General features: G+C 44.1%; 1 protein-coding gene across 10 annotated transcripts in view; it reads left to right on the forward strand.

Moving 5' to 3' along the window:
* BCL2L11 (BCL2 like 11) overlaps positions 1-21031 on the forward strand; it is a 46946-nt gene extending 25915 nt beyond the window's left edge. For 6 of the 10 annotated variants that reach the window (XM_054547923.2, XM_054547925.2, XM_063713560.1 and 3 more), the window contains 2 exons: positions 2668-2771; positions 16738-21031. In XM_054547923.2, coding sequence (XP_054403898.1) covers positions 2668-2771; positions 16738-16836 — 203 coding nt within the window. In that variant the 3' untranslated portion in view covers positions 16837-21031. The other 4 variants (XR_008522281.2, XR_008522280.2, XR_010136254.1 and 1 more) reach the window with 4 other exon arrangements.
* Positions 21032-26653: the final 5622 nt, after the last annotated feature.

Raw genomic sequence — 26653 nt, forward strand, 5'->3', positions numbered from 1 at the left:
CACACACACGCACGCGCACACACACACCCTCCATTTCTCCCTGCCAGAGCTTAGGGATGGGTTTATATCCATGAATTTATTTAGGCTAATTAATGTTAACTACTGAACTTTTCTTTTTATACAAGAAACAGGCCATTTGCTTATTTGCTTCTGCCAAAGCCAGCAGGGCATTTATCTCTTAAGATGAGTAAGTTGAAATTGGCTAACTTGTTAAAAGCTCCTACCTGCTGGCTAGGTTGAATGCATTCACTAAGTGCTAGTTTTGATAGGTTGGCTTCTGACAGAGACTGCCCCTTGATGGTATTTGGTGGTGTTTGCAATTGCCAGCCCAAGCACAAGCCATGTGGAAGCTTCTAAACCACAGACACAAGTCAGAGTGTTAAAGAGAATCCAGTGGACTTTATTTACGAGTTAGGGGAAATTGACGGGGAATTATTTTTGTTTTGTCTTATAAAAAGTATAAAATATGTCTCCTTGTCCCAAAGAAATTTAGCAGTTAGTTGAAATCAAGTGGTTAATCTACAAGAAGGTAAGCCCCGTGGGAGCAGGGCATGGCCTTCTTTGTTGCTATACCCAGAGCACCTCCTAGAACAGTGTCAGGCATGTGAGTGTTTGTGTTTGTTGAGTGGATTTGTGAATATCATTGATGTATTAAGTATTGGGTAACTTGGCCTGCAATTTTTACCAGTCTGCCAACTTTATAAAACATCAATCTGTAATTCACAGATGTCCTTTTGATAATTGGTGTTTTCTTCACTTCTGACTCCGGGGCTGAAGGCAGTTTTCTCTCTCAGTCATGTGTAATGAGAAACAGGTGGAGTTTGAAGCTCAGGAGAGGTGGGTGATGGTGTCTTGCCGGCTGGACGTTCACTGGTGCGTATGGGTAGGCGCATCTCCTTTAGGAGGATTGCATGAGACCCTTGTGCAGTGGGTGCCCAAACAAAACACACTTTTCTTCTTCCCCTGAGGGCGAGCTAACTTGTTAAGAGCTTCTAAATCAGGGAAAGAACACTTAAAAAGAGTAGCTCTTTAAAGGGCAGTAAGCCCAGGAAAAGGAACTATGACATCAGCATCACCTGGTATCACATCTACCCAGAAATTTTGTTTTCTCCCAGTTTAGTTCAAAAATTAATTTTAAGACTTTTTACAGATTTGTTAGAAATATTTGTGTGACACAGGTACAGTCAAAGTAAATTTTGTATGATTGGATGTATTCAGAGGCCGTGCCTGACATCCTAAAAGTTTCCCCTTCGTCAGCCTTTGTGCTTCTCCACCAGGGCTTCCTACAGCAGTTCCTCCCTCTGGCTTATTCACAGACTGCAGAGAACTCTGGAGGGGATCAGTGTGTGTCCCCCTTACCCCTCTGCCACCCCCACAGGGTGGTGTGATATTCTGCCTTTCTTAGGCCCTCAGTCTTTGTGGGATTATTGTTAAATTCACTTGAGTAGAAGATGAGGCAAGAGATTTTAGAGGAATTGGCAAAAACTCTTCCAAGTGTTCACTTTTAAGTGTTTTTATAGAGCTCTGAATCAGTGTCAGTTTTACCGGCCTTTTACAAAAATAAAACAGGAAGTTATGTTCCTTCTTATTGCAAAATCCTATTATCATAGGTTTTTACCTATTTTGTTCTGGTGAAAACATAATGTGTGTGTTTAATTGTGAGTACGGTGTGCCCATTTTTACAGTAAGTTAACATAAGTCACATGTGAATAGCGGTGGAAATCCAAGAATTTTATCTCATTTCCTGTACACGTTACTGAACTGTTTGCCTCTGAGTGTAATGCTTTCCTGGTGGCACATGGAGAATATAATCTTCCTAATGCATAATGGGATCTTTTGACAACTCACATTTTTGTTCTCCTTCATTTTTGGCTGTCACATGGCTTTTAATGGTTTCATTAGTAAACAGATGAATGTACTGGGTGTGAATGTTAGTGACAGCTTAATGAAAGGGCAGTCCTCCCTCTTTCTTCTTTCAAAAATGACTTCGCTCTTAGACCCAAAAACATGTTTTCTCTCCATGTGGTGTTTACAGACTTGAGCTCATCTTGATTGGCTGCATTAATATTGAGACAAAACATGCAATTATGCTTTCATTTGGCCCTGGGGTAGCCCTTCTGAAGACGGCTGTCTGTATCATTGTACCTGCTTCCATAGAAACCAACTCATTCAGGTTTCTCAGGGTTTCGCTTATTTTGCTTTGAATGGGACAGCCATTTCACCTCATATTTTTAGACGATGTTTGAAAGTTATATAGGAATATTTACCTTGTAATAAGATCAGAACGATTATTTTACTGAAAAACTAAATTGTTATAATTATGTTTCAAGCATATTTCTTTGGCAGTATTTTCCATTTTCTTGTGAGTAACTTCTTGAAATGGAAGTGTGTATGAATGGGTCGGAATGTTTTCAGTTCTTGCAATTCTGAATCTCCAGTTTTGAAAAAGGAAATTTTATTCTATATCTCTTATTCTTTAACCAGAGTTATGTAGAAGACTCTGCCACTCTAATCTTCAGTACATGGCTGTAGTTGTTGAAGTCAGGGAGCTCCCAGAAATGTGAAAGAGTGTGTGAGATGAGCTTGCCTCTAGAGACTTATCTTTGGAACTTTCCCAGTGATCCATGGACCACAATGTGATTTTTGTTTTGTTTTGTTCTGATGCAGCTTCCATGAGGCAGGCTGAACCTGCAGATATGCGCCCGGAGATATGGATCGCCCAAGAGTTGCGGCGTATCGGAGACGAGTTTAACGCTTACTATGCAAGGAGGGTAATGATGTTTTCTTTACCCCCTTTTCTGCTCACACCCTCCCCTTCCACACCATATTTTTTAAAAAAGACGAAGTGACTTCTCGTAACTACATGCTAATTCTGGAAATGAATACTGTTGCCTAGTTGTGACCTTTCATTGTTTCTCCTTTCCCATTTTTCATTTGTTTCATGACTAAGTAATGGCACTTAAATAAAATAATACAGTAGGAGGCAGCAAAGGAATTTTATGAGCACAGACTTTAAAACAATGCTAAAAAAGGGATTATTTATAGACTTTGAGATAGTCTAGAAATATTATTAACATAGGTTTCGATCCATGTAGTGTGTTTCTGTACTCCCCTTGTGCATTTTAGGTCAAAGTTAAAGGTAATTTTTAAACAACATCTTTTCTCACTTAGCGCATGGGAGCGATGCCAGCACTCATGTAAAAGACTCTCCTGCAATTTGCAGGGTGACCTGAGTAAGCAGGTAGCCATTGCCCTTGCAGAGCCCATTGCTGTCTTTGGACATTTAATTGTTGAAATGTGTTAGGAGGCCACTAATCAATAGCCTGTAATTTGGGCTATAAAAACTTTATATTATAGATAATTGCCACTTATTTTGAGCTATGTTCTTTTTTAAAAATTTTAGCCTATGTCATCTTCTATAGTTAGTAGAAGCGGTGTTTTTTGTTTCTTTTACCTGGGGGCAATATAGGTGACCATTTGGACACCTTTTTCACATGGGAGACTTTTGTTTGTTTGTTTTTGAGACGGAGTCTTGCTCTGTCACCAGGCTGAAGTGCAGTGGCGCAATCCCAGCTCACTGCAACCTCCGCCTCCCAGGTTCAAGTGATTCTTCTGCCTCAGCCTCTTGAGTAGCTGGGATTACAGGCGCCAGCAACCACACCCAGCTAATTTTGTATTTTTAGTTGAGATGGGGTTTCACCATATTGGCCAGGATGATCTCGATTTCCTGACTCCGTGATCTGCCTGCCTCGGCCTTCCAAAGTGCTGGGTGGGATTACAGGCGTGAGCCTCGGCGCCTGGCCACGTGGGAGACATTTTTAAATGTGTAGACTTTGTCTGCAGGAGTTAGTACCATTGGGAACACCTGTGACTGCTTCCGCTAAAGGGTACACTAGCAAATGTGTGATATAGTGTGGTTACTTGTTCACAAAGTTTTAAACACCTCATATAAAGGTATTAATTCAGTTGATTTATCCAAAAGGAAGATGCTAATTCTTATTTTGTGGAAAATGTTATAGTTGTTAATATCATTTATTCTTACCCCTTCTCTTCTAGCTCTATTTTTTTTCCTGAACATTGTTGTTTCATATAAGTACCTCTTAAAGTTTTTTTTAATCTGTTTTCTCTTCTAGGGGAGGTCATGCTTAGTTAATTGTTGCTAAGTAAATGGATTTTACCTTTGAATTATTATTTTTCTGCCTTTATACAATGTGTTTTAGGCTTCTTTTAGACAAATAGACATTTTCCCATTGCAAAGGACACTGTCAGTTCTTCAGTATGGAATTTCTTTAAGAGTCAAGAAAACACACATCGGATCTTCCTACCTTTCTGTGGGGGTGTTTGAGGAGAGTGCTGTAGTAATGATTCTGTTGTAAAATGGGAAGTGTGACATTGATGGACTTAAGAATTTCTTAAAATGCTGTCTTAAGCTGGCAAAACTCCTGGCATCCTCCACCTGACATAAACCAGCTCACAGAACATTCCAGCCTAGATCTGAAATGGTAATTTTTTTGGAACTTTGGTTGGTTTTATAACTTGTCACTGAAGTAACCATTCCCTCCAGTTCCTCTGCCTTGGTTTACCTAAAGGGATTTTGGTGTTCCTGTGTGTGACTGGAAGTGGCTGTCTCGATTGACTAGGAAGAACTGGTGAGAAGTGGGACCACAGTGTATTCAGGATGAAAGTGGGGAGGACATGAGTCCCTTTAAGAGGGTAGGTGAATACACTCAAGTCCTGATTCTGGGATTGTGTCCAGAATCCAACAGGACAGATCATTTCTGATGGGTATGGAGACATCTCTGAACCTAGGCAATGAACTGACCATCCCCTGGGCCTGTCTTGTTCCCGTCTGGAAGGGGCTTTGTAGACACCCTCGGGGCAAGATCTGCCTTAGATGGGTCTGCCTGAGAGAAAGAGGCGGCAGTAGGCCTTGCCTGGTGCCCACAGTGACCCCCTGCTGCCAAGAGCTCTGGGTACTGAGATAAGCTTGCACATTCTCAAGGATTCTGTTAGAGATTTTGACCGCAGAGCTGGATGTATTAAAGGATATTATACAAGTTTCTCTTTAAAGCATGCAATATGAATGCATGACTCCACAAGGCTTTCCTGTGGGCCTGCCCAGATGGACCTGGTGGATGCACCTCCATGGCTGCCATGAGTAGTCAGTGACAAGACATGGGCTAAGGCTGGCATGGGGACTGGAGTGCATCCCAGTCCCCGGCCATCCTCTTGCGAAGGCTGTCAAGGTGGGGAATAGTTTGAATCACATGCAAATGAAACCTAGGCTGCTGGGTTGTCTTTGTTACCTTGCCTGTCTGTTGAGGATGTGATAGCAGCACCTAACAGGTTCATAGCCTGCCTCCCCTCCTCTTCTCCCAATGTCATTTCACAGTTTAATGTTTAAGCATATATTTAAGGTGGTCATGTCTGTGTTTCCAATAAGATGCAACCTATTGTTCCCATGCTTTTGGTAAAATAAATTTGTCTGATTGCAGTATTTACAAGGTTTTGTCACTGTGCATCTTCTTTTGCATATCTTAAAATTAATTCAGTGCAAAAATACAGTCACAAATCATTAAAGGACTTTAGCTTTGTTAGTAGGCTGGGATATTAGGGGGAAGGAGTGGGGATAGATTCTAGGTTATAACCCAATTTTTCTAAAACAAAGGTAAATATATTCAGATTTTATAAATAGCTCAAAACACAAGGCTGGGTACGGTGGCTCACACCTGTAATCCCAGCACTTTGGGAGGCCGAGGCGGGTGGATCACCAGAGGTCAGGAGTTCAAGACCAGCCTGGCCAAGATGGTGAAGCCCCGCCTCTACTAAAAGTACAAAAAATTAGCTGGGCGTGGTGGTGGGCGCCTGTAATCCCAGCTACTCGGGAGGCTGAGGCAGGAGAATTGCTTGAACCTGGGAGACGCAGGTTGCAGTGAACTGAGATTGCGCCATTGCACTCCAGCCTCCACAAGAGCGAAACTCCATCTAAAAAAAAAAAATAGTTCAAAACACTGGATAATACTGTGGATAGTGACACCGCGATCTTCAAAGCCACAGACACCCGTCTTGATACTTGTTAGATTAAAAACAGTCCATTGTCTGGAATCACACTTAATGGTCCATTGTTAAATACTGGGGGCAGAAATCTGGGAAGGTAATGGGAGGTCGTTTTGGGAAATAATGAATTCAAATTACCTGCTGTCTTCACAAGGGAATTATCCTCTCTTGGCAAGCGAGTGTATCTCACTGCACTGCTTTAGGATGGATATTAACCTTTTAAATGTTGACTGTCTTTATTTGCTTAATGCTGTTACAATGCCTTGTCTAAAGTGTTAGTCTTTTATTGCCATGAGCCTTGCGAAGCCTGACAGGATATTTTCCCGTTTTTCCAGTTAGAGAAATAGAGGAAGTTGTCGTGTAGTTGTCATGTATTCAGTCCACTTAAGGGCAGTGGGGAAGCGTTTGAGACGGAGCTGTGGAGGCTGAATCCTTGAAGGAGGAGGTGAGAGAGGCACAGGTGAGCACAAAGTCCCAGTGCATGTCCCCTCTTCTCTCCCAGTGCAGTGTCATTCCCAGGTGACCCTGCCAGGCTGAACAGCCTGGCCCCTCTATTCAGTCGGAGTTTTACTACTCCAGTGGATTTTGGTAACCATTTGGAAATAATTTCAGACTTACAAAAATGTTGCAAGAATGACACAAAGAACCACCCTTTTATATCTGCCCCACTTGTTTTCATGTTTTCCCTCTTTGCACACATGTACAATTTCAGAAAAAACTGCAGACATGAAACTGCTTTTCCTACACTAAAAATACTTCAGCGTATATTTCCCAAAAATAGGAGTAATCCCTTATGTAACCACAGCGTAATTATCAAAATTCACAAATAGCGTTACAGAACTATTATCTGATCTATGGACCTTACTCAGATTTTACCACTTGTCCCAACAATGCCCTTCTCAGGAAAAAAAAAAGAAACAATGTATTTTCTGGCCCAAGAGCCAATGTAGGATCATGCCTTGAATTCATGTGTCTTACCTCAGGCTCCGTTAATTTGGAAGTTCCTCTGTCTTCGTCTTTTATGACAGTGACATTTTTGAAGGATCAGGGCAGTTGTAATTTACAGACTCCCTGAATTTGATTTATCTGATATTTCTGCATGATGAGACTCAGGTTTTGCATTTCTGACGGAAGCACTCCAGAGGTGATGTGTCCTCAGTGTGGCACAGCAAGAGGCACATGATATCCATTTGTCCTGTTACTGATGAGGTTCACTTTGATTCAAGGTGGTGTCTTCCACTATGAAGTTAGTACTTTTCCATTTGTCATAGGACAGAGCTTATAAAGGACGAAGAGCTTTCCTTTCTCTCTTATATAGTTATTTAGTATAACAACTTGGATTCATGGATTCCTGTTTTATTCAATGGGCTACAATGCGTTACTCTCAATATTTATTTTGATGCTCAGTTTCTTAAAGATTTGGTGGGAGGCACCAGTAGTGCAGGCACAGGGAGAACCAGTTGTGGGACAAAGCCCAGGGGCTATGAAGGTCGTGGAGCTCTTAAAAGTCATTTGTTGCAGAATGAACTTTGGCCAGAGGACTGCTGACCCTCACAGCTCTTCCTATGCAGGTTTGCTGTGCAGGGCACTCTTAAAAGACTCCAAGCTTGTGAGACTCCTTAGTGGAGAGTAGGGAGGCTATTGGTAAAGGCTAGGTAGCATAGGGATGTTAGTGGAGAGTAGGGAGGCTATTGGTAAAGGCTAGGTAGCATAGGGATGTTAGTGGGCATGGAGGGAAGAGAAGTTCTCTGAGAAGCTAAATCTTTATTTTGGAATTTGTGAGAAAGTGAGCAGCTTGCCTTTACCTGAGTGGTGCAGTGTTTGTATTTCTGCAGCCTGCACCTTCTCTTCCTGGTAAGTGAGTGTGTCAGCCCAAGACAGCCAGACTGTTCTTCAGTAGCCGTTGCCAGTTTCTTTCATCACCCAAACTGTGTGAGTGCATGTGCCGGTTCATCTGCTGGATGCAGTGCCAGCAAGTGTAGATTGTGATCCTCTGTAGATATGGGCCAGAGGTACTGGAAGGATAATGTCTACTTGGGTGAGAGTCTTGACCATGGGCCGGGGCTGCAATCAGAAGCCCTTAGAATGTAAAAATGCTTGCTCTTGGAATAACTGGACCCATTCTGCAACCAACGTGCCTCCCTCTTTCCCCTCCATCACCCCTAATACTGAAGCTGGAGTTGTTTACCTCCTGTGGCTTCTAGGTTCTTCACAGTCAGGTTGTCCAGCTCAAGTCACTCCATGTGCAGGAACACTGCTCTTGGCTAACTGTGACCTGGGCATGTCCTGGTGGTGGGCTGCAGTGGACAGCAGCACATGAAGCTGCTCTCCATATGAGGCCAGCAGTGAATGAAAACCCTTTCATTGTTTGATCACAAGAAACAGTGATCTTTTGTTTATACTGCCTACTTCCTACTCTGTCCAGGGCATGTGCAGACATGAATTGATTGAAGTGCATGTAGACCAAAATCTAGCCCTGAATCAGACAAAGTAGAGTTGAGAAGGTGACTTGCAGACTGATTTTGATGGAAAGAATTTAACATGTCATTACATTAGCATTTTCCTGTACTCTGTATGAATTTGAAATACTTATATGCTCTCCTTCTTGAGAAGTGAAATCCCCAGTGCTATCTCATTCTTGTTTTTATAAATGGTAGTCATTCTTCTGTGAATAATGTACAAAGGCAAGGACTAAAGTTTAGCCTGCTTGGTAATTGCACAAACCAAACACAAACCCAAACGTGTTCTCAGCGTACTTTGGAGGTCTTCATTAATTGAATGTTGGAGTTTAGTAAAAGAAGTTGCTGTTACTGACTGTGAAAAGAGTCGTGGAAATCTGAACATCAGATATTAAATTCAAATTAGACCTAACTCATGCAATGATAGGTTGCCCCACACTTCACTCACATGAGTTGATAGAATGTCAGTTTTCATAACAAAAACAGTCATGAGGAACTTAGATAAATTGGTACCTGCCATTGATCAGTGGCACAGTTTTCAGGTTCAGCAAGAGTTTTCCTTAAAGCTGGAGGAGGCAGCTCAGTGTTTGGGTTTAGGAGCCTTCCTTTCCTGTCTTAGACCACCCCGTTTCCGTCCCAGAAGTACAATGGCCAGAGGTGATGAGCTCCTTGGTTCTTCCCCTCAGACTTTAGGGAGAACATGTGGCTGGGATTGTGTGGATTATGGATTGCTGGTTTTCCAAACAAGTGCGTTCTGTTACTCGTTGAAGCCAGAGTGTGACCTCGTGGGAAAACACGACTCACAGAGAAGTGTGGGGACTTTGGGGTCAGACCTAGAACCCTGACTCTACCCTTAACCTTCAGGAGGCCGATTTTCTGCTCTATCCCTTAGGCATGTAGTGGAGATTAAGAACATTTAGAGATGGAGCTAGAAAATTCTTATTATCATCTTTTATCATAATTCTGTTTCCTCTCACTTTGAACTGTAATTGAAACATTTTTCAGTGGGTCTTTGGCGTTTAGAAAGGGAGATGCCAGGAACTCTGTTCACCTGTCTATCTTTTAAATACTCTGGAACTGCTTTTTAAACAAGTTGTGTGTTTGACCCTACTGCACATGCTGTGTCTGGGTGTAGGCAAATATGAGATGAGGCTGAGGCACTGGTGTGTGTTTAAATGGCTGGGTGGGTATCGGGCTAAAGGACTTGTGCTTGTTTGCACCACGTGTGAGTGCTCATCTGTTTGGCAGGTGCCTACACCTGCAGGGCTGCCTTGCAGCTCTGGATCAAGGCCATTAACACGTAACCATGAGGAAGAAGATGCAGGTGCCTGGAAGGGGACTTCAGGAGGTCTAACTGGGGTTTTTTTTTAATCTCTTGAGGAGGAAATGAAGATGCACACAAACTAAGGCTTGGCCCTGCTGCAGACGTTCAAAAATAATAAGCTTCTCGTATCATCCTTCACTAGACTTCTACCACCTGAAACAAAGTGGAGAGGTTTTAGTTGTGGTTAAACTATGTTACGTCTCACTTAGCTTTTTTCTGAGGCTGAAACATTTTGGAACAGTGTGTTTCTTCTCTGAATCTAATATTCCAACTACTGGTGCCTCACACAGATGTCAGAACAATCTGTCTCTTCTCTGTGGTTGGCCATAGAACAGTGACGATTTCAGAAGTGGCAGGCAGGAGTTGTTCCCCAGTTTAGCCAGCACCAGGTCTGGAGTCTGACAGGCTAGAGACCTACCAAGTGGAGGGCTGTGCTATGCTGCCTGAAGAGCCTCAGTGCACAGACTCACCTGGACATTCACTGGAGAAGAGATTTGTCTCACAAGAAGCCTTAACTATCATAATTTCTTTGAAATAGCGTGTCAAAAATAGGATAAAAGTTTGGTTTATGCAAATGTAGTTTTTATCTGACTTCTGAAGACCACATTGTCACCATAGCAGATCAGCTGCAGCACCCATAGCTTTGCAATGCTAGGGGAGAGTGCTCTCCTGGTTTGGGGTGAAGGTACCATGCATCTGGGAGGGAACTTCCAGTGCCCTTTCCCCAGCTGTGATGACATCAAAGCGCAGCAGACACAAGCTATGCAAATATCCCTGTTGCCTTGGTGATGAATAGAAAGTGGATTTAGTGTTGGGCAGTATTGTAGCAATCTCCTCTGACACCTGAAAACAGCATGCATATGGAACCAGCGCTGAAATACCAGCTCAGCTGCCGTTTGACTGTGGTTGTTGGTCTGAAAGTGGAGAGAGACCAGATCTTCCTGAAGAGCTCCACATCATGCTGAACTATGTGCTGGGCCTTTTTCTCTCTGACCTCTGTGTCACTCAGTTGCCAGTTAAAATGCTGTTTAGACTGCTGGGTTATGAACGAGTTGTGGAGTGGTAGTTCTAACAGAATCAGGGGGGTGACTCCTAGTTCCGTGTCCCACCCTGCCACCTCAGTGTCCGTAAAGATGCTGTGACAGCCCCTGGGTATTCTCAGGCTCCTGGACTTCCATCCCAGGCCCTCTCTTCTGCAGCCTGTGGGGATCAGACACCAACCAGAGAGAGACTGCTTCCTCAGTTGCCTGAGCCTGGAGCAGAGATTCCCTCTGTCCTTCCTGGTCTCACAGTCCAAAATTCAGCCTCCTGTTATATATTATATATAATATATAATAATTTATAGTATATATATAAACACTTAAATATATATAAAAAATAAGTTTCAGGACATCCTATACATTTACTGTTGAAATTCTGTAAGAAACAAATTTTTGAGTAAGTTAAATTCCTCTGCATCTCAGAGTTCTATAGGTATACCTTGTTTTTGAATGCCTCTTAGAATTAGGAATTGAGCTTGCTTTGATATGACAATGAAATTGTCATTTTTCCCTTGTTGCTTTGACTGCCAGGAAACTCTTAACTAAACTGTGGCTCCCTTACAGCACATCTCACCCCTGGTTCCCAGGATAACTCCTTGATGTCATGTCTGATCTCAACCTTTTTTTAAATTGTGTTATACACATCTGTGCTTTTTTAATTTAAGTCCCCCTTGAGCCATGCTATGTCTAGGTTCTAGGTCTGTGTTGTACTTACTGAGTCCTTTGCCCCAGTGGGTGTCAGCCCTGCCTTTGGAGCATGGATGTGGGCTGTATTCTGAGCTGCATCGTAGGAATCACTTAGTGATTCTCAATTCAAACTCCAGAACCTCTGTGGCCTCAGTTCAGCCTGAAACAAGGCCCCCTTCAGGTCTGAGGAGCAACGGGCCCTTCCCAGCACAGGCACAGGCACAGGGCGTGCGAGGAGGGAAGGTGCTGGCCTGAAAGCCCTCGTTTAACTTCTTTCCTGCTTCTGGCATTCCATCTTCTTGTGGGCCAAGAGTACCCATCCTGTCCTGCGACTGCCTTGAGCTGCCCTTTGAGTCACTTGCTTGACCTCTGTAGTCACTGGCTGCAAAACAGCATAGGGAATGCTACCCTGGCACTCAGGGTTGTTGTAGGGACTGAAAAGCATGGGCTAGGTTATTTCATTTAGTGGTGGCCATGGCAATTCTTCCATCCCCAAGCTTGGGCACACAAAGTCCAAAGGCCTGGTGTGCCCTAGGCAGCTCTTCAAAGGTTCGACTCCTCTCACTGTTGGAGAGTGAAGCGGAATCCAAAGCTGCATTCTGTAGTTGTCTGGTGTTCAACCTGACCAGTTCCCTGGGGCCAGGGCCTCTATTGTTTTCCAAGCATCTGCTTCCCTGGACTGAGCAAGAGAGTGGTGTTCTGTGATTATTTTGGCATTAGAATGTCATTAAATTCCCTGACACTTAATTGGTCATCCCAAGTGTAAATTGAAGATGCTCCTGCCCTGCACTTAATGTTCCTCGCTGCAGTGGCAGCGCCAGCCCCTGGCAAGGCAGCAGGAACCCCACGCTAGGGCATTCGTGTGGCTCAGCTCCTCCCAGGTTGCCACCCAGATGAGCTTGTGCCATCTGGTGTCATGGGGACGTGTGAAGAACTATTTAGGAATTCCCTGTTGAATGCTTGACACCATCTCAAAGGGCATGTTCATGTCTTCAGAGAAAGACTGCCTAAGTTTATGCTGAGGAACTTGTAGAGACAGAATCCTATGCCTTTACATTTAGAGGGCACAGTCTGTGGGGGAGCAATCCTGCAACTTGGCATAATTTTTCCTTCTGGTTTATGATAAATACTTAGCCACTACTTTGATTATCTTTACTGAACTGCTGGCCCCTTCTGCCTGTTGGCCTTGCTGCCTTTGCCCAGCTTCTCTCTCCACCTGCACTGCCCATTCTCCTCTTGCCCTTCCAAGAAATTCTCTTCCTTTGGGGCTTGATGTGGGGATTCACCCTGGTGCCTTCCTGCCCTGGCTCCCTGACTTCCCGTCTGGCCAGTGGTTTTTTCCCTCATTTTATTTACCTCTGTCTTGTCCTTACTTTATTATCTTGTTTACTATTTTGTGCTGGTGACAAAGCTATTACCATCAGACCTAGTGGGTATACAGACACATGCCTTGAAGTCAGACCACCACCTGATGCCGGTCAGCAACAGGGCCACTGGAGCCCCTTACCCTGAGAGGCAGGGGCTGTCAGGAACTGGTTCCCGGAGGGACACACAAGATTGTGAATGTTGAAGGAGTTATCTTCTGGACACATGGGGTGGCCACAAAAGGCAGTTACCTCCAGGTAACCCAGTCCTCATGTAGCTCTTGATTTAGGCTATGGAGATTACAGTACCCAACTGGGTGGGGCCCTCCTCTTTGTGCACTTGTGATTGTGTGTATGTGTGTCTGTGTAGAGAAAGAGTGAGAGAGGAGAGAACTGTAATATATGGTCACTTCAGTTGTAACGTACTAGCAAATTTAGTCTTTAAAAATAATCTCCTTCACCTAAATGAGTTATTATGCCTTTCTAAAGTATTTTTGCAATTTAGACTAAAACAGAGTTACCCAACTCTGTAAGAAGGATTGTTTTCACTTAAAGAGTGACAGACTGAGAGCATCAGTGAAAGGGTGTATTAGTCAGCTAGGGCTGCTGTGCAGAGTTGCAGAGACTGGGTGGCTCACACAACAGGAATTTATTTTTCTCAGTTCTGGAGGCTGGAAGTCTGTGATCATGGTGCAGACTTAGCCTCCAGACCTGTAGATACCGTCATCCCGTGTCTTCACGTGGTCTCCCTCCGTGGGTTTCTGTGTCCTGATTGTCTCTTACAAGAATACCTTGGATTAGAGCCCACCCCACAGTGACCTCATTTTAACTTAATCACCTTATTGATGACCCTGTCTCCACTTACAGTCACAGTCTGAGGTCTGGGGGGTTAGGACTGCAACAGATGAATTGAAGGGACAGTTTACAGTTCAGCCCATAAAGAGGAGGATACCCAGAAGTTTCAGGAGGGAGTGGAGCATCTTCCCTGATTGTATTTATTTTAATAGTTTTTTAAAAAACGCTTTTAATCAGGAAAGACTGTCTTTTTTATATTACCCAGTTTGGGAGTGGCAGAACTTAAATGCACTTTTGATACACAGATGTCTCTTCCACCTGATTAAGAACCACTGTAGCAGACGCAGACTTATTGGACACTAGGCAGGAGGCCAGCTCTGCAGACAGCAGGTCTCAGGAAGACGGTCCAGGTATGGCTGCTGATGCTCCTCTTATGGGTGTGTTTATTGTCTTAGCCCACGTTAGATGCGAGGAACCACTCACACTGCAAATGACAGCTCCTGGCTCAGTCTTAGTGTCATACTTGCCTTTAACTGGCAACTCCCCTACAATACAGGGATTGTCATTTTTAGTCCTGACTTTCCAATTCCATCTTGGTTGTGCTACCCTGGCCAGAAGCCACTGGGTGTGCCTTTGACCTTTCACCAGTACATTCCATCTTGGGGGGCTTTCTCTAATTGCTTCAAACTCCCTCCTGACCCATTATACCACCCCAAAACCAAAGGCCCTGGTTTAGGAGCTGAATTGTAGCAGCCGTTCCTCAGTATCTAGATCGCAGGGAGATTTCACTGGAGCTGGTTGAAGCTGTTGGCGCTTTGAGCAGCGTTGAGCCATCAGTCCTAGTTCTGCGTCTTTGCCCCACTGCAGCTTTTGGCCATTTGCCCCAGTTTAGTGTCACCAGGCCCCGACTATAAGCCACAGTAATTTTTATGGCTGCAGGTATTAGAGGGCAGCCAGTCTGCAGAGGTAGGGGCTGCCCATCCTGCAGCTGTCTTTTGCAGTACGAGCATACGCTTCGAGCCAACAGCAGCTCCAGCCAGCCGTGCCAGCTGTCAAATGCTTTCTGGGCTGGCACGGCTCTTTGAATCCGTGGTAATGGCTTCCTCTGTTGAATGTCGTCCAAAAGCAATTGCTTGTCAGCTTAAAAGCGTGTGCCATGTTGTCATGCCCGCCGTCTGAGAGGGCAGTTATCCCTGCACCCTTGCAGACTGGGATGCTGTAGCATCTTCTCATGAGTCAGGGATTGGGTGTAACTTTTGCCAAAATTTCCTGCATTTTCCCCACCCTCTCCAGCATGTCTTTGAATACCCCATATCCTTTACAGTTGAGATGAAAGCGGAACTCTAAAAACCTTGGAAAGATTCTCTCGTGAGGTGACTTCTACTTAAGCTTGGTCACAGCCTCCTGCTGTCCTCAAAGACTGGGCAGGAGATTTCTTCCCTTGGACGCTGCCAGTGCTGGAATATGAAACTTACCAAGTGTCAGCAGTTGGGGTCTGCCCTTCACGTTGACCCAGCCCCCTCATTGGTGTCCTGTTGACTGTGGACACCCAGTCAGCCCCATTTTCTGGCCACACCAAGCATGGCAGTGACACCAGGTTGGCACAAAACTTCTCTGCCTGGATTGATTACTTAGCCCATCATAGCATACACTTTCTTCATTTTAGTAAGTTGTGGTTTTATTTTGAATAAGTCTCTTTCAACCTATTAATATTAGTCTACACTAAAATTAACCTTCCCCTAAATTATTCTCACACAGAGGCAGCAAAGTAATTTTGAAAGTTAAATCAAAACAAAGCAATCTTGTGTGTAAAACAGATAAAAATCACAGACTGTGGTTACAGAGTGCCTCTACAGGAATCGCTTACATAAAGCTGATTTCCTCCAATCTTGTTATGGAAGGAAAAGGGGAAATGCCCTGGCCTTATCACAATCCCATTCTGTCAAACAAGCGCGGCAGAGCTTGTGTAAACAGTGGAGCTGCAGCTGTGGCTGGTGTCTGTGGGGGCTGTTCTGGGTCTGAGGGGACAGTTGTCTCAGCCTGATTGATGGCTGGTGGTTCCCGCGACGGTGTGTTGGAAGTATCCCCCACCCAACGAGAAGGGGGTTTGTGGAGAGACAGTCATGTAGCCTGGTCTCGTGTGGATTAGTCATTAAGAAATGTCCGGGGCAGATTTCAGACTTGAACAGTGAACCAGGTTGTAGCTCATGGCGTCGAGGTTGATGTGTTGTGTTGCCGCTGCCTTTGGTGACTCTGAATTTATACTTTGCACTTACTCACAAAATGGATTAGAACCTGAAAGTGGGTGCTGTGGAAGACCTGAGGACCCTGAAAGCATTGAATAAGCTGGTGATTTCCTTTTGAACAGTTTCTCGGTTTGTAACAAACATATGCTGGTCACTGGCACAGAGGCTTTTTTATGTTCTGGATTGCTCTTTCTTCCCCATACCGAGAAGGTGGGAGGATGGGGGTTGACATTGCCTGTGTCTGTGACCATGGGCACCCCCTGGGTCACAGTGTTTATCGTAGCCAAGCAGTCAGAGGCACAATGGCGCATCACTGCGCGACTTTATTTAGCTTCTTAGGGCAGATTACTCCAAATCACTGGTTTTTCAAATGAATTACAGCTACCAGATTCACCCCTGGGGGAATCTGCAGCATATTTGAATGTCAATTAACTTGGGCGGTAAGATAGTTGCTTTACATCCCTTTGAGTTTTTCAAACATTCTTTTGGGTGCTTTTTTTTTTTTTTTTTTTTTTTTCTATTTTAAGGAGTAAATCATTGGTATGCCTGCCCTTTATGTAGGGATGTCTTCCGCTTTGCAGGGAAATGAAAACAAGTTTTCTTCACAATCTCTGGGAGGAATCGTGCTTTGTGACCCAGTGCTCTTGAAGAGGTGCCTTTCATAGTGATTAAGATGGGATTGGTTGTTCACTTAAATATGGGCTCCCACCCCTCCCCACCCCCAAATTAGGGAGAAACTAAGAAGCTTTCCTTTTGTTGTTTCAGGTATTTTTGAATAATTACCAAGCAGCCGAAGACCACCCACGAATGGTTATCTTACGACTGTTACGTTACATTGTCCGCCTGGTATGGAGAATGCATTGACAGGTTCTTTGCGGAGCCGAGATACGTGCAGACATTTTGCTTGTTCAAACCAACAAGACCCAGCACCACGGTCTCCTGGTGCCATTATTATGCAGCCAGTGGTTCTCTTGTGGAGGGGCAGGTGACGTGTTCAGAAGACACCGAGCTGGATGGGACTACCTTTCTGTTCATCACCACACAGCAGAATTTCTAATGGAAGTTTGTTGTGAATGTAAAGGAGGGAGCATTCTTTGCTTTTTAATGTACAAACCATGGTTTTTTGGAGCAGGATTTTGTGTAAGAATGGTGTTTACATGCAGTGTGTTTTCCCCCTCACCTTCAATAAGGTTTTTCAAAAAGGAAATGGAAACTTTTTAACCAATTTGTGAATAATTTTTGTATTAAAATTTTAAGAACCTACGGCCTATTCTCAGAGGATTATGTAAACCCTGCAGTGGAAACTGAGCCAGCTAACTTAAAAAGCTGCCTTAGTTTATTTTTAGAGATTACAGAATTTTTAAACAGGGAGAGGTGTGATATACTCCCTCCCTTCCCTACTATTGCCTCTTTGACCTTTTTAAATTATTTTTAATACCAAAAGAGTTCTTTTGAAATGGAACTGATTAAAAGGGCTGAGGGTCTGTTGCCAGCCTGCATTGATATGCCAGTCTCATTTGTAAATTCAGTTGCATCTGTGGCAAAATTTCAGACTATTTTTGCGTCTTTCCTCATCACTTTTTGTGATGCACCTCCAGTCTGGACTCAGATGCATAGATTTGGTCCAGTGTATTTTCATGATAAAGTGAAATTGAATCTGAACAAGAGTTAATATCTGCCTGTATCTTGCACAGTTCGAGCGATCTATTATTAACTGGGAAGCATTTGGTGTTTTCATTCCATTTTGATGAGCATGTTATTGGGAAGTATTCTGAAGAGGCAATAGCAGTAATAACAACAGACTTACGTGCTACGCCCCTTTGTGCTGCTGGCTTTTCTGGTTGCAGGCTTTCTCATGGTCACAGGATGCACTGTCAGCATCAGGTCCCAGAGGGCCACCGTGTCCATTACAGCAGAGTCCAGCTGCAGCATCCAGCTCACACCCTTATGGGAATTGGCACAGGCCTGGGGCAGGGCTTCTGATGGCCATTTGCTTGGCCTCCTGCATTTTAGTCCAACTCACAGTCCACTAGCCTCACTCCTTTAAATTCACTTTGAAACATAGGCTTCATCCCACTTCCACCAGCACGATAGAAGAATAATTCTGGGCAGAAGTCTGTTTTTTTCATTCTTCCAGGACAGTTGGATATTGTCAGGCCACTCGTGACCCCAGCCATATAGTGAGGGTGCTCTTTCTCTGTGCCTGCTCCTTATGAGTGCAATGGAAGGAAGCCACACACTGGTCAGTCATTTCAGAAGCAGCAGACACCCAGGGAGACCCAAGAAAGAGTCAGGTTAGGGAGCAGTGAAAGTGAGGAGGGAAGACAATTCTGTGAACTCTGTAACTCCTAAAATTTTTGAAAACTCCAATCGTTAAACAGCTTTTAAAAGAAATAACTAAATTTTCAAATGAGTAAGCAGTGCCAGCAACTAGCGTTTGGCCCGATAGAGGAGCCGGCATGTTCACGTTATTTAAATTAGGTGGAAAAATCTAAACATTTGTATCTTCATAATTTAAAAAATATATATGTATACGTTGCATATTCACTTTTTCCTTTAGGTAGAGATGATTTCATTCCAAATAGTCTTACTTTAAAAAATTTCCTTTCCCCAAGAATCTCCTTGGGACTTTGACTTATTTTTAAAGCTGTGTTGGAGCTCAGCTTGTTCCCTGATGTGTCTCGAGCCCATTTGTAGGGTCATACAAAGCCCACGGTTACAAGCAGTGGTAGGATTGCAGCCGTGGGCCTGCTGGACACACACATACACCAAAGATGTATTTGGATCTGGGCACCCCCTCCCAGGATCCCTGTACTCATGTGCCAGTCTCCTGACTAGAGCACTTTACTCTGTTTCCTCAGCCCTGCAGCCCCTGGGAGCACACACTGGGTGCAGCCCTGGGCCAGGCACGGGAGGCCCTGCCCTGTGCTGCCCAGGGGCTGTGTGCGCCACACGAGCACATTTCCCTCTGGCCTGGCGGCCTCCAGGCTGGCTGTGGAAACAGTTCCTGAGGAAATTAGAGATTCTATGAATTGTAGGAGTATTAAAGAATAGGCTGTTGGCACCAGAACTTAAAGCGATGACTGGATGTCTCTGTACTGTATGTATCTGGTTATCAAGATGCCTCTGTGCAGAAAGTATGCCTCCTGTGGGTATACGTTTTTACCTTTTTTTAAAAACATTTTTGTAGAAAAAATAATTAAATCCCCTTTTTGGAAACTTACTGCAGGTTTTGTGCCTTGACAACCTCTCCGTATGTGAGGTTTGTAAAAAGTGTCCTGTGACTTAACACAGAAACGCAATAAACACACACAGAATAGTTTCATGAGTGATTCTTCAGATGTCCTTCCCAGAAACCAGTTGATCAAGAATTTTGGGGGTGGGGCTTGCGGAGAAATCAAGTATAAAATTCCTTCTGATTAAAAAAAATATAGTGGAATACAATTGTCTGCCGTTTCCCCTTCTTAATGTATATATTGTGAGTATTTATTAGATTCGTAGGTCATATTACTTATCAACTGAGCCAAATGTCTGCGTGCAATTGTGTTTCCTTTACCTTTCTTGTAAAATTTTGTACAGCATAAATAAGTAAAAAAATCACTGTTTTTCTCAACTTTTTCAAAATCAAGGATTGTGAATATTGTAGATTCTTTTTCTGTGTGATGTGTCCTACTGTTTCATAATGCTGTAACTTGTAGAAATATTGTATATTTATTTTCTGCTTATTTAATGTCTTAATTTCTGAAAAGTATTAACATCCCTGTCTCCCACCCCCCTGCCATCCCATGAAGTTAACTCCTGAGAGGTGTCGGGGGTGACTGGAGAGCTCATTGCAGACCACGTGGTCCTCCAGGGTGGCTCTCCAGCTTTGGGTCCTGGTATTTCCAGTCAAGTGGGTTTCATTTCTTGGGCTTTGCTGCCCTGATGATGAAGTGTGTGTTTGATGCCAGTGAGAAACTCAGTCTGGCAGGCTACAAAATTCTCCAAGAAATACCCAGCAACCTTCTGTTTGTTCCAAAGCAACTAGCTTATCATGCAAGTACATTTTGCTGACTCCAGGCTTTATCTTTAGGAAAACAAAAAAACCAAAGTATTAACAGCAGGTGGGAAAGATTTTTCTATTGAAAATTTATCCCTGACAACTCAGCGTTTAGAAAAAAAATAAAATGTGCCACTTCCAGAGGTGCTGCATTGCAGTTGTTCAGGGCTAGGGCCAGGCAGGACCAGGGAACGGGTGGGACAGGTGGCTCCTGCCTAAGGACCACCTCAGGCCACTAACCCCTTGTGGACAACTGAGTAGCTGGGGTTTCCCCCACCTGCTGTGCGACTTCCTGTGCTTTGAGGTTGGACTAACTTGTCTTCAGGAGCTAATTAATTACCTGTACAGCCCTCCCCACGCCCCACCCATTCGGTCACTGCATTTGGTCAGCCTGCTTCTTCAGGTCGATGCCCTCCTTCCGATTCTCCATCTCCTTCAGAGGAGGTTGGGGCCCCACTAGACTGGGTGTCAAGATGTGAAAGCTCATGGGAGCTTTAAGGAGACTTCATGGTGGTTCCATGCAGGTGGTTCTGCCATCCCTGCTGATTTAGCCTGGTGCCTGTGTGTGTCCACTCACGTACACATGTGGGGTGGGGGGAACATGTCTACACATAACGCTAAATCAGTTGGGGTCTACTCTAAACAGCATTGTGTGTAAGAAGCATCCTCAAGCTCCCAGCTAAGTAACTTGACTACTTTTATTTGGGAATTTCGGACTATAGAAGCTCTCTTATGTTTTATGTCCAGATTCTGTGACCACTAGTTACTGTATCAGAACTCATCAGGTACCCACTTATAAATAGCACTGATCTGTCTGTATACTGATCCACCACTAACCTGTTTTCTAGGACCCAGCGTATGTAGCATTTGTATTGCAGTTTCCCTGGCTTACTTGTGTTTTGCACTGATGAATTTTGACAGGGTAATTGCCACTTTACTTGTGCAATACTGCTGTAAATAACCGCAGATTTTTAAACAATCTTTTATGTTAATTTTATAAAAATAAAACTTTCAACTAGTTTTGGTGAGCGTTTGATTTGTTTGCACAAAATGTCAGAGAAACAGCTGAAATTATATATGAACATGTACACACCCACACCTGCTATTATCAGTCATAAAATGTAGCTGTGTGTAGCTCATATATTTTTGCTTGAAGACGAATCTGTGCAGTACACTTAAAAGCAAACGAGTCTTTAAAGTTTTGATGTGGCTGGTGCGAAAAGTATTCTGCCTGCACAGTCAGATATGACTCAGCACTTGGGTGGGGAGTTGTGGGGGCAGGGAAGTGTACTAGGAGCCGGCTCTGCACTGTGTTGATGAGTGATATGGCAGGTGCCCAGCCATCTTACCCCATCAACCCCATAATAGAAAGTGCTTGTCTGCAGCACCTGCTCAGGGTCAAAGGGGTCACCCAAAAGTGCCTAGACCCTGGGTGTGAAATGATGACCAGGAACCGCTAAGTTCCCAGCTCCTGTCATGCAGGGTGGATGGGAATTGCCTTAGGAATGAGTGAAAGAAATTAAAGCCTGGTTTGGGGATACAGGTGATAAAATCCTAATAAGTAAGTACTTAATTTGGCACTTTTACCCTAAGTGCTGGGAAAGTGAAAGACAGACTCAGCTTTGTTTTAGACTAACAATCTGTTAATGCTTTCAATCGGGTGAGTAATACATGAATATGGTCTTGTAAATTTATTTCAAATTGTATTTGTTTCCAATCAAATTGTTCTGTCTTAATCCTACCTCCTCACCGAGGTAGGAGTTTGCATTTTCCTGGACTCTTAATCTGCAGTGTGTGTGTGTGTGTGTGTACTTACACAGCAGTTTTGCTTTTCTGTAAGTGCCATAGCTCTGTATATGGTTCTGACTTAGCAATAGGTCACATATCTTTCCATAGCGACTCCACTTCATGCTAACTACTGCAGCAAGTGCCAGAGAACAGGCATAGAGTTTGCTCATGGGTATCCCACTCTTGTGGTACAGGGAGGTGGAAGATCAGCCTCAACAGACTCTGGAAGACACTGTCAAAGTGGCAGCTCCACTTCACACGGGCCCTGGCAGCACGTAAGAACACCCACCTACCCCCAGTGCTGTCAGACATGAGTGAGCTGGTGTCTGCCTGCTGGGTGAGGAGCAAGTGGTGCTCATTTGAATTTTTCTATCAATGCAGTAGGATGATCTTTTCAGGCACTGGTGGCATTTGCCTTCTTTTCTGAAAGTTTTTGCTAATTTTTGGTTGAGTATTTTTTCTATTGATGATTAGCTCTTCATACATTCTGGACAAAAAAATCTTTTATATGTTGGAAATACTTTTCCTTCAATCTGTTGCCTTTTTTTCCCAACATTTTATTATGAAAACTTCCAAACATTCAGAAAAATCAAAAGAGTTTTACAGAGAACACCCATACACTCACTACCTAGCTTCTACCTTTAACTTTTACTACCTTTGCATTATCATGTATTCATCTATTAATCCAGCTTATTTTTTGGTGCATTTCAAAATAAGTTATAGTCACCAATACTCTTATCCCCAAATACTTAAGCATCATTTAGAGTTCATTAATTTTTTATAATTTTTTTCTCCAAAGATAAAATTTACATAAAGTAAAACATACAAATCCTATGTGTACATTTGCTAAATTTTGACCAAGGATACAGCTGTCTTTCAAACCCTTGTCAAGATAAAGAATACTACTGTAACTTCCAGAAAGTTATCTCCTTTCCAGGTAATCCCTCCTCTCCTGCCCCCGTCAGTAACCTCTGTTCTGAGATTCTTTTCCATCATAAATTAGTCTTGCCTCTTCCTGAACTTCATATTAATGGAACCATACAGTATATGGTCTTTTGTGTCGTGTCTGGTTTCTTTTGCTCAGAATATGAGATCTATGTTACAATTATCAGTAATTTATTCCTTTTTATTACTGAGTAGTAGTCTATTGTGTGAACAAACCATGCTTTGTCTATTGTCTTATTAATGAACACCTGAGTTCTTACCAGTTTGGGGCTATGATGAATAAATCTGCTATGGGTACTCTCATACAAAGCATATGAGTCTTTTTTGTGAACATACGTTTTTATTCTGCCGCATGTTTTTTAATTGCTTGTGGTGTACTTTATGTAGAAGTTGTCATCTTAGGTGGTGGGCGCCTATAGTCCCAGCTACTCGGGAGGCTGAGGCAGGAGAATGGCGTGAACCCCGGGGGGCGAAGCCTGCAGTGAGCCAAGATCGCACCACTGCACTCCAGCCTGGGCGACAGAGGGAGACTCCGTCTCAAAAAAAAAAAGAAGTCAGATTTGTCAATCTTGCTTAGGTTTCTGTATTTTGTATCTTGTTTAAGACAACTTCTCTATAACAAAGTTTTAAATATATTTTCTTATGTTTTATTCATATAACCAGTGCAGTTTGGGTTTTTTTTTTTCACCTTAATCCACCTGGAATTTATTTTTTTAGTGATCCACAGTATTTAGTTTTTACCCCACAGAAAGCCAGCACTGTTGTCTTTTTGTCCACCAGCCTAAATTGATCCTTTGACAATATACCAAAGTCTAATACATATGGTTCTGTATCTCAGCTCTTGCCTTTTTCATTGATCCTTTTGTTTAATCTACATTATTTTAATTACTAGAGTTTTATCTGTTTTGAGTTTCTTGTCTTTATTTTTCAAAATCATCATGGCTCTTTTTACATTGTCTTTTTATGTTTATCTTAGAATTAGTTGAAGCTTTTCAGAAAGTTCTTTGGAGGTTTCATTTAGGATTACAGTGACTCTTGATTTAGGGAAGAATTGCCATTTTTGCAGATGTTTTCCAAGATGTATAATATTTTTATCCATCGATTATGTTTGGTTTTGGATGCTTTTAGTACACTTGATTTTTCTTCCTTCAAATCCTGCACATTTCCTATTTGCTTTTTCTGGGAAAGAGGGAAGGATGCCTCGCATCCAGCCCTTATCTCCACCACAGTTTCCCTTTGTGTGCCTGCCTCCCACTGCCCCTTTCTTTCCCTGCCTGAGGTATCGCTGAGGGCAGGCCCGTGGCCTAATGCTTGGCTGATAAAACACTCTTCCCAGCACTTTGACTCTGGAGCGAGCAAGGCAAGGAGGGGCCATTTGGAGGGCAGCATCCTTGAAGCTGCAGGGCATGTTTGTGTTCTTGGCCACAGTAACCGGCCCCCCAGCCACCAGCACCCCGGGGTCCCGTCTCTGAGCTGCCTGCTGGACTATGCAACAGGCACCCACCATCCAGCATGTTCTCCTTGTGCTAAATTAGCCAGGGCTGGTTTCTGTCGCTGGCAGCCAAAGCAGTGACTCATTCCTACCTGTCAGAAGGACTGAATACAAAAGTTGCATGAAGTCTCTTTAAACAAGATGAATTAGAAGGTGTGGCGTGATGGGCTGATTGTGAAAATCTCCCCTGTTGAGACCAGAATGGGGCTGTGAGGAGATGGGAAATAGCAAGGCAAAAGGTGGTCTCTAATTTTTTTGGGTAACTTCTACCACTTCCTGCTTTTTTTTTTTCCGAGAAACTCTATCTTTCCTGAGGCAACCCCTAAGTCCTTAGAAGACTGTATTACCGGGGAGAAGATATATTAGAATGTTGAAGGCCTTTTTTTCTGGGCATGTTATAGAATGATTACTTGTATTACAGAAAAGGACCCAGGAAGGCATGATTATAATAACCACTCAGGCTCCATAAAGCAGATTTGGGAAGAGTTAGTTCTTACAATAACCACTTATCTAATAGCTAAACAAGATCAAACTTGGCCCACCACTCTTAAAACACACCATCAAGATGTCATGTTTCATTGCAGATATCAGAGAGCTTATGCAACCCCAAAAATTTATTTTAGGTGGTCATTTTCCTAAAATCTTAATCTGAGTATTAAGGTCCTACCATATACTAGACACACATGAGAATATCAAAATGCTTAAAACCAGGGCATGGTAAACAGGCCGTGTTCTTCAAGGTCTCACAATCAGTAAGTGAAAAGACCCAAGTAAAATTCTCTAGTGCAGTTCCCAGGGAAAGAGCTGTTTCAGGAGCTTAGGTGATAGTGGTGGGCCTACAGCTCCATGGGGTGTCTCACCCACTTCCCCCTCATCTCAGGGTCCCCTATAATGATGCCTATAATGACAGCTAACCGTTAGGCACTTGCTACGTGTGAAGCACAGTTCAAAGCATCTCATAATTCATTTTCATCTCAGAACAACAGCCCTTTGAAGCAGCTGCTATTACCACCCCAAGTGTCCAGACAGGAAAACCAAGTCATGAGGTGGTTAAGCCACTTGCCCAGGGACATCAAGCTCCTCAATGGCAGAGCGAGGATGTGAGGCCAGGCAGTGTGGCTCTGCCAGAGAATGGACATCTGACCACTCATCTGCTGCCTCGCAGGGCCCATCGGACCAGGAGCAGGAACAGGGGGCTGAGACCAGCCAGCCAGGGTCTGCCCCAGACAGGATGCCTGTCCTGCAGCCTTGCCTCTGCATAGCTGCCAGCATTCTGGGGACTCATGCCTCCATGACCTGGTCCAGATCTGCGGTGAGAATGTGCAAGCACAGGCCCAGGTCTCACTTGCCTCTCCAGCCACCAGGGCATTTCAGCTTTGCCAGTGGCTCTTCTTGCTGTGGGGCCCTAGTCCTGCATGGACTCTTTTGACCTAGCTGGAGGACCTCCTGTGGACATGTGAGCTGTCCCAAGAGTCCTTGGTTTTACCTGAGCCTGCTAATTGCCATGCAGACCCCTGACAGGTGTGGCCTCTGTGTGATGGAGGATGTGGGCCCCCCTCCTGCCTACTGCACCAACCTCACTCTGCCGTTAGGGCAGAGCAGCTCCCCAGGCATTTGTTGGGATTTAAGTCCATTTTAATGGGGCATCGCAGTGCTAGAGTGATGGAGCAAAGGGATCAGAAGCCCCCTGGGAGTGGGCTCCCCAGCCAGGAACCTAGAGTGAGGTTGGGTGGGAAGGAGTTAGTCAGCATCCATCAGGAGCAGAACCCTCCCACACCAATTCATGTCTGGTTCTTGAAATCTTTTCTCTCCAGACCTGGAGCAGGGAATTGTTCTGAACCCAGAGCCTCCCGAGCCCTCAACATCTTACCCCCACCTGCCAGGCACGTACTGCCTGTGCCCCTACACTGCACCTGAGCCGCAGCCCCAGCTGGGTGCACATGTTCCTTTTGCTTGTCTCAATCTGGTGCACACCTTCCCTAGGGTGCCAGTGGAGAGCAGGGCTTGGGGTTCAGATCTTTAAGTTCCGCATGGACCCCACTCTGCAGCGAAACCTATAGAGAGCAGGCAGGACTGGACTCCACGGGGACTCAGGCAGGCCATCATCCCCAGGAGCTGCTGTTTGCTTTTGAAGAGCTGGAGCTCCTCCAATTTTCTTCTTTCCTTTATAAAAAAAGTATTGAGGTACAAGTACACACAGGGAAGCACACAGCTTGCACAGCCAACTTTACACATTTCTACAGCCAGGGATTGATTTGTCTCCCCAGTGAAGATGCAGAACCTTCCCAATTTTAAGCGAGAGCACCTCAGTGCTGCCTGCCCAGGCTCGCCCCTGACCTCCTGGCTCACCCTTGCTCTGGAGGCCTGAGCCTGGAACCCCTTCGGGGACAGACTGGAGATCCAGGCCTCTAACCTCA

The sequence above is a fragment of the Pongo abelii genome, chromosome 12, assembly GCF_028885655.2.
Source record: "Pongo abelii isolate AG06213 chromosome 12, NHGRI_mPonAbe1-v2.0_pri, whole genome shotgun sequence".
Classification (NCBI taxonomy): Eukaryota; Metazoa; Chordata; class Mammalia; order Primates; family Hominidae; genus Pongo; species Pongo abelii.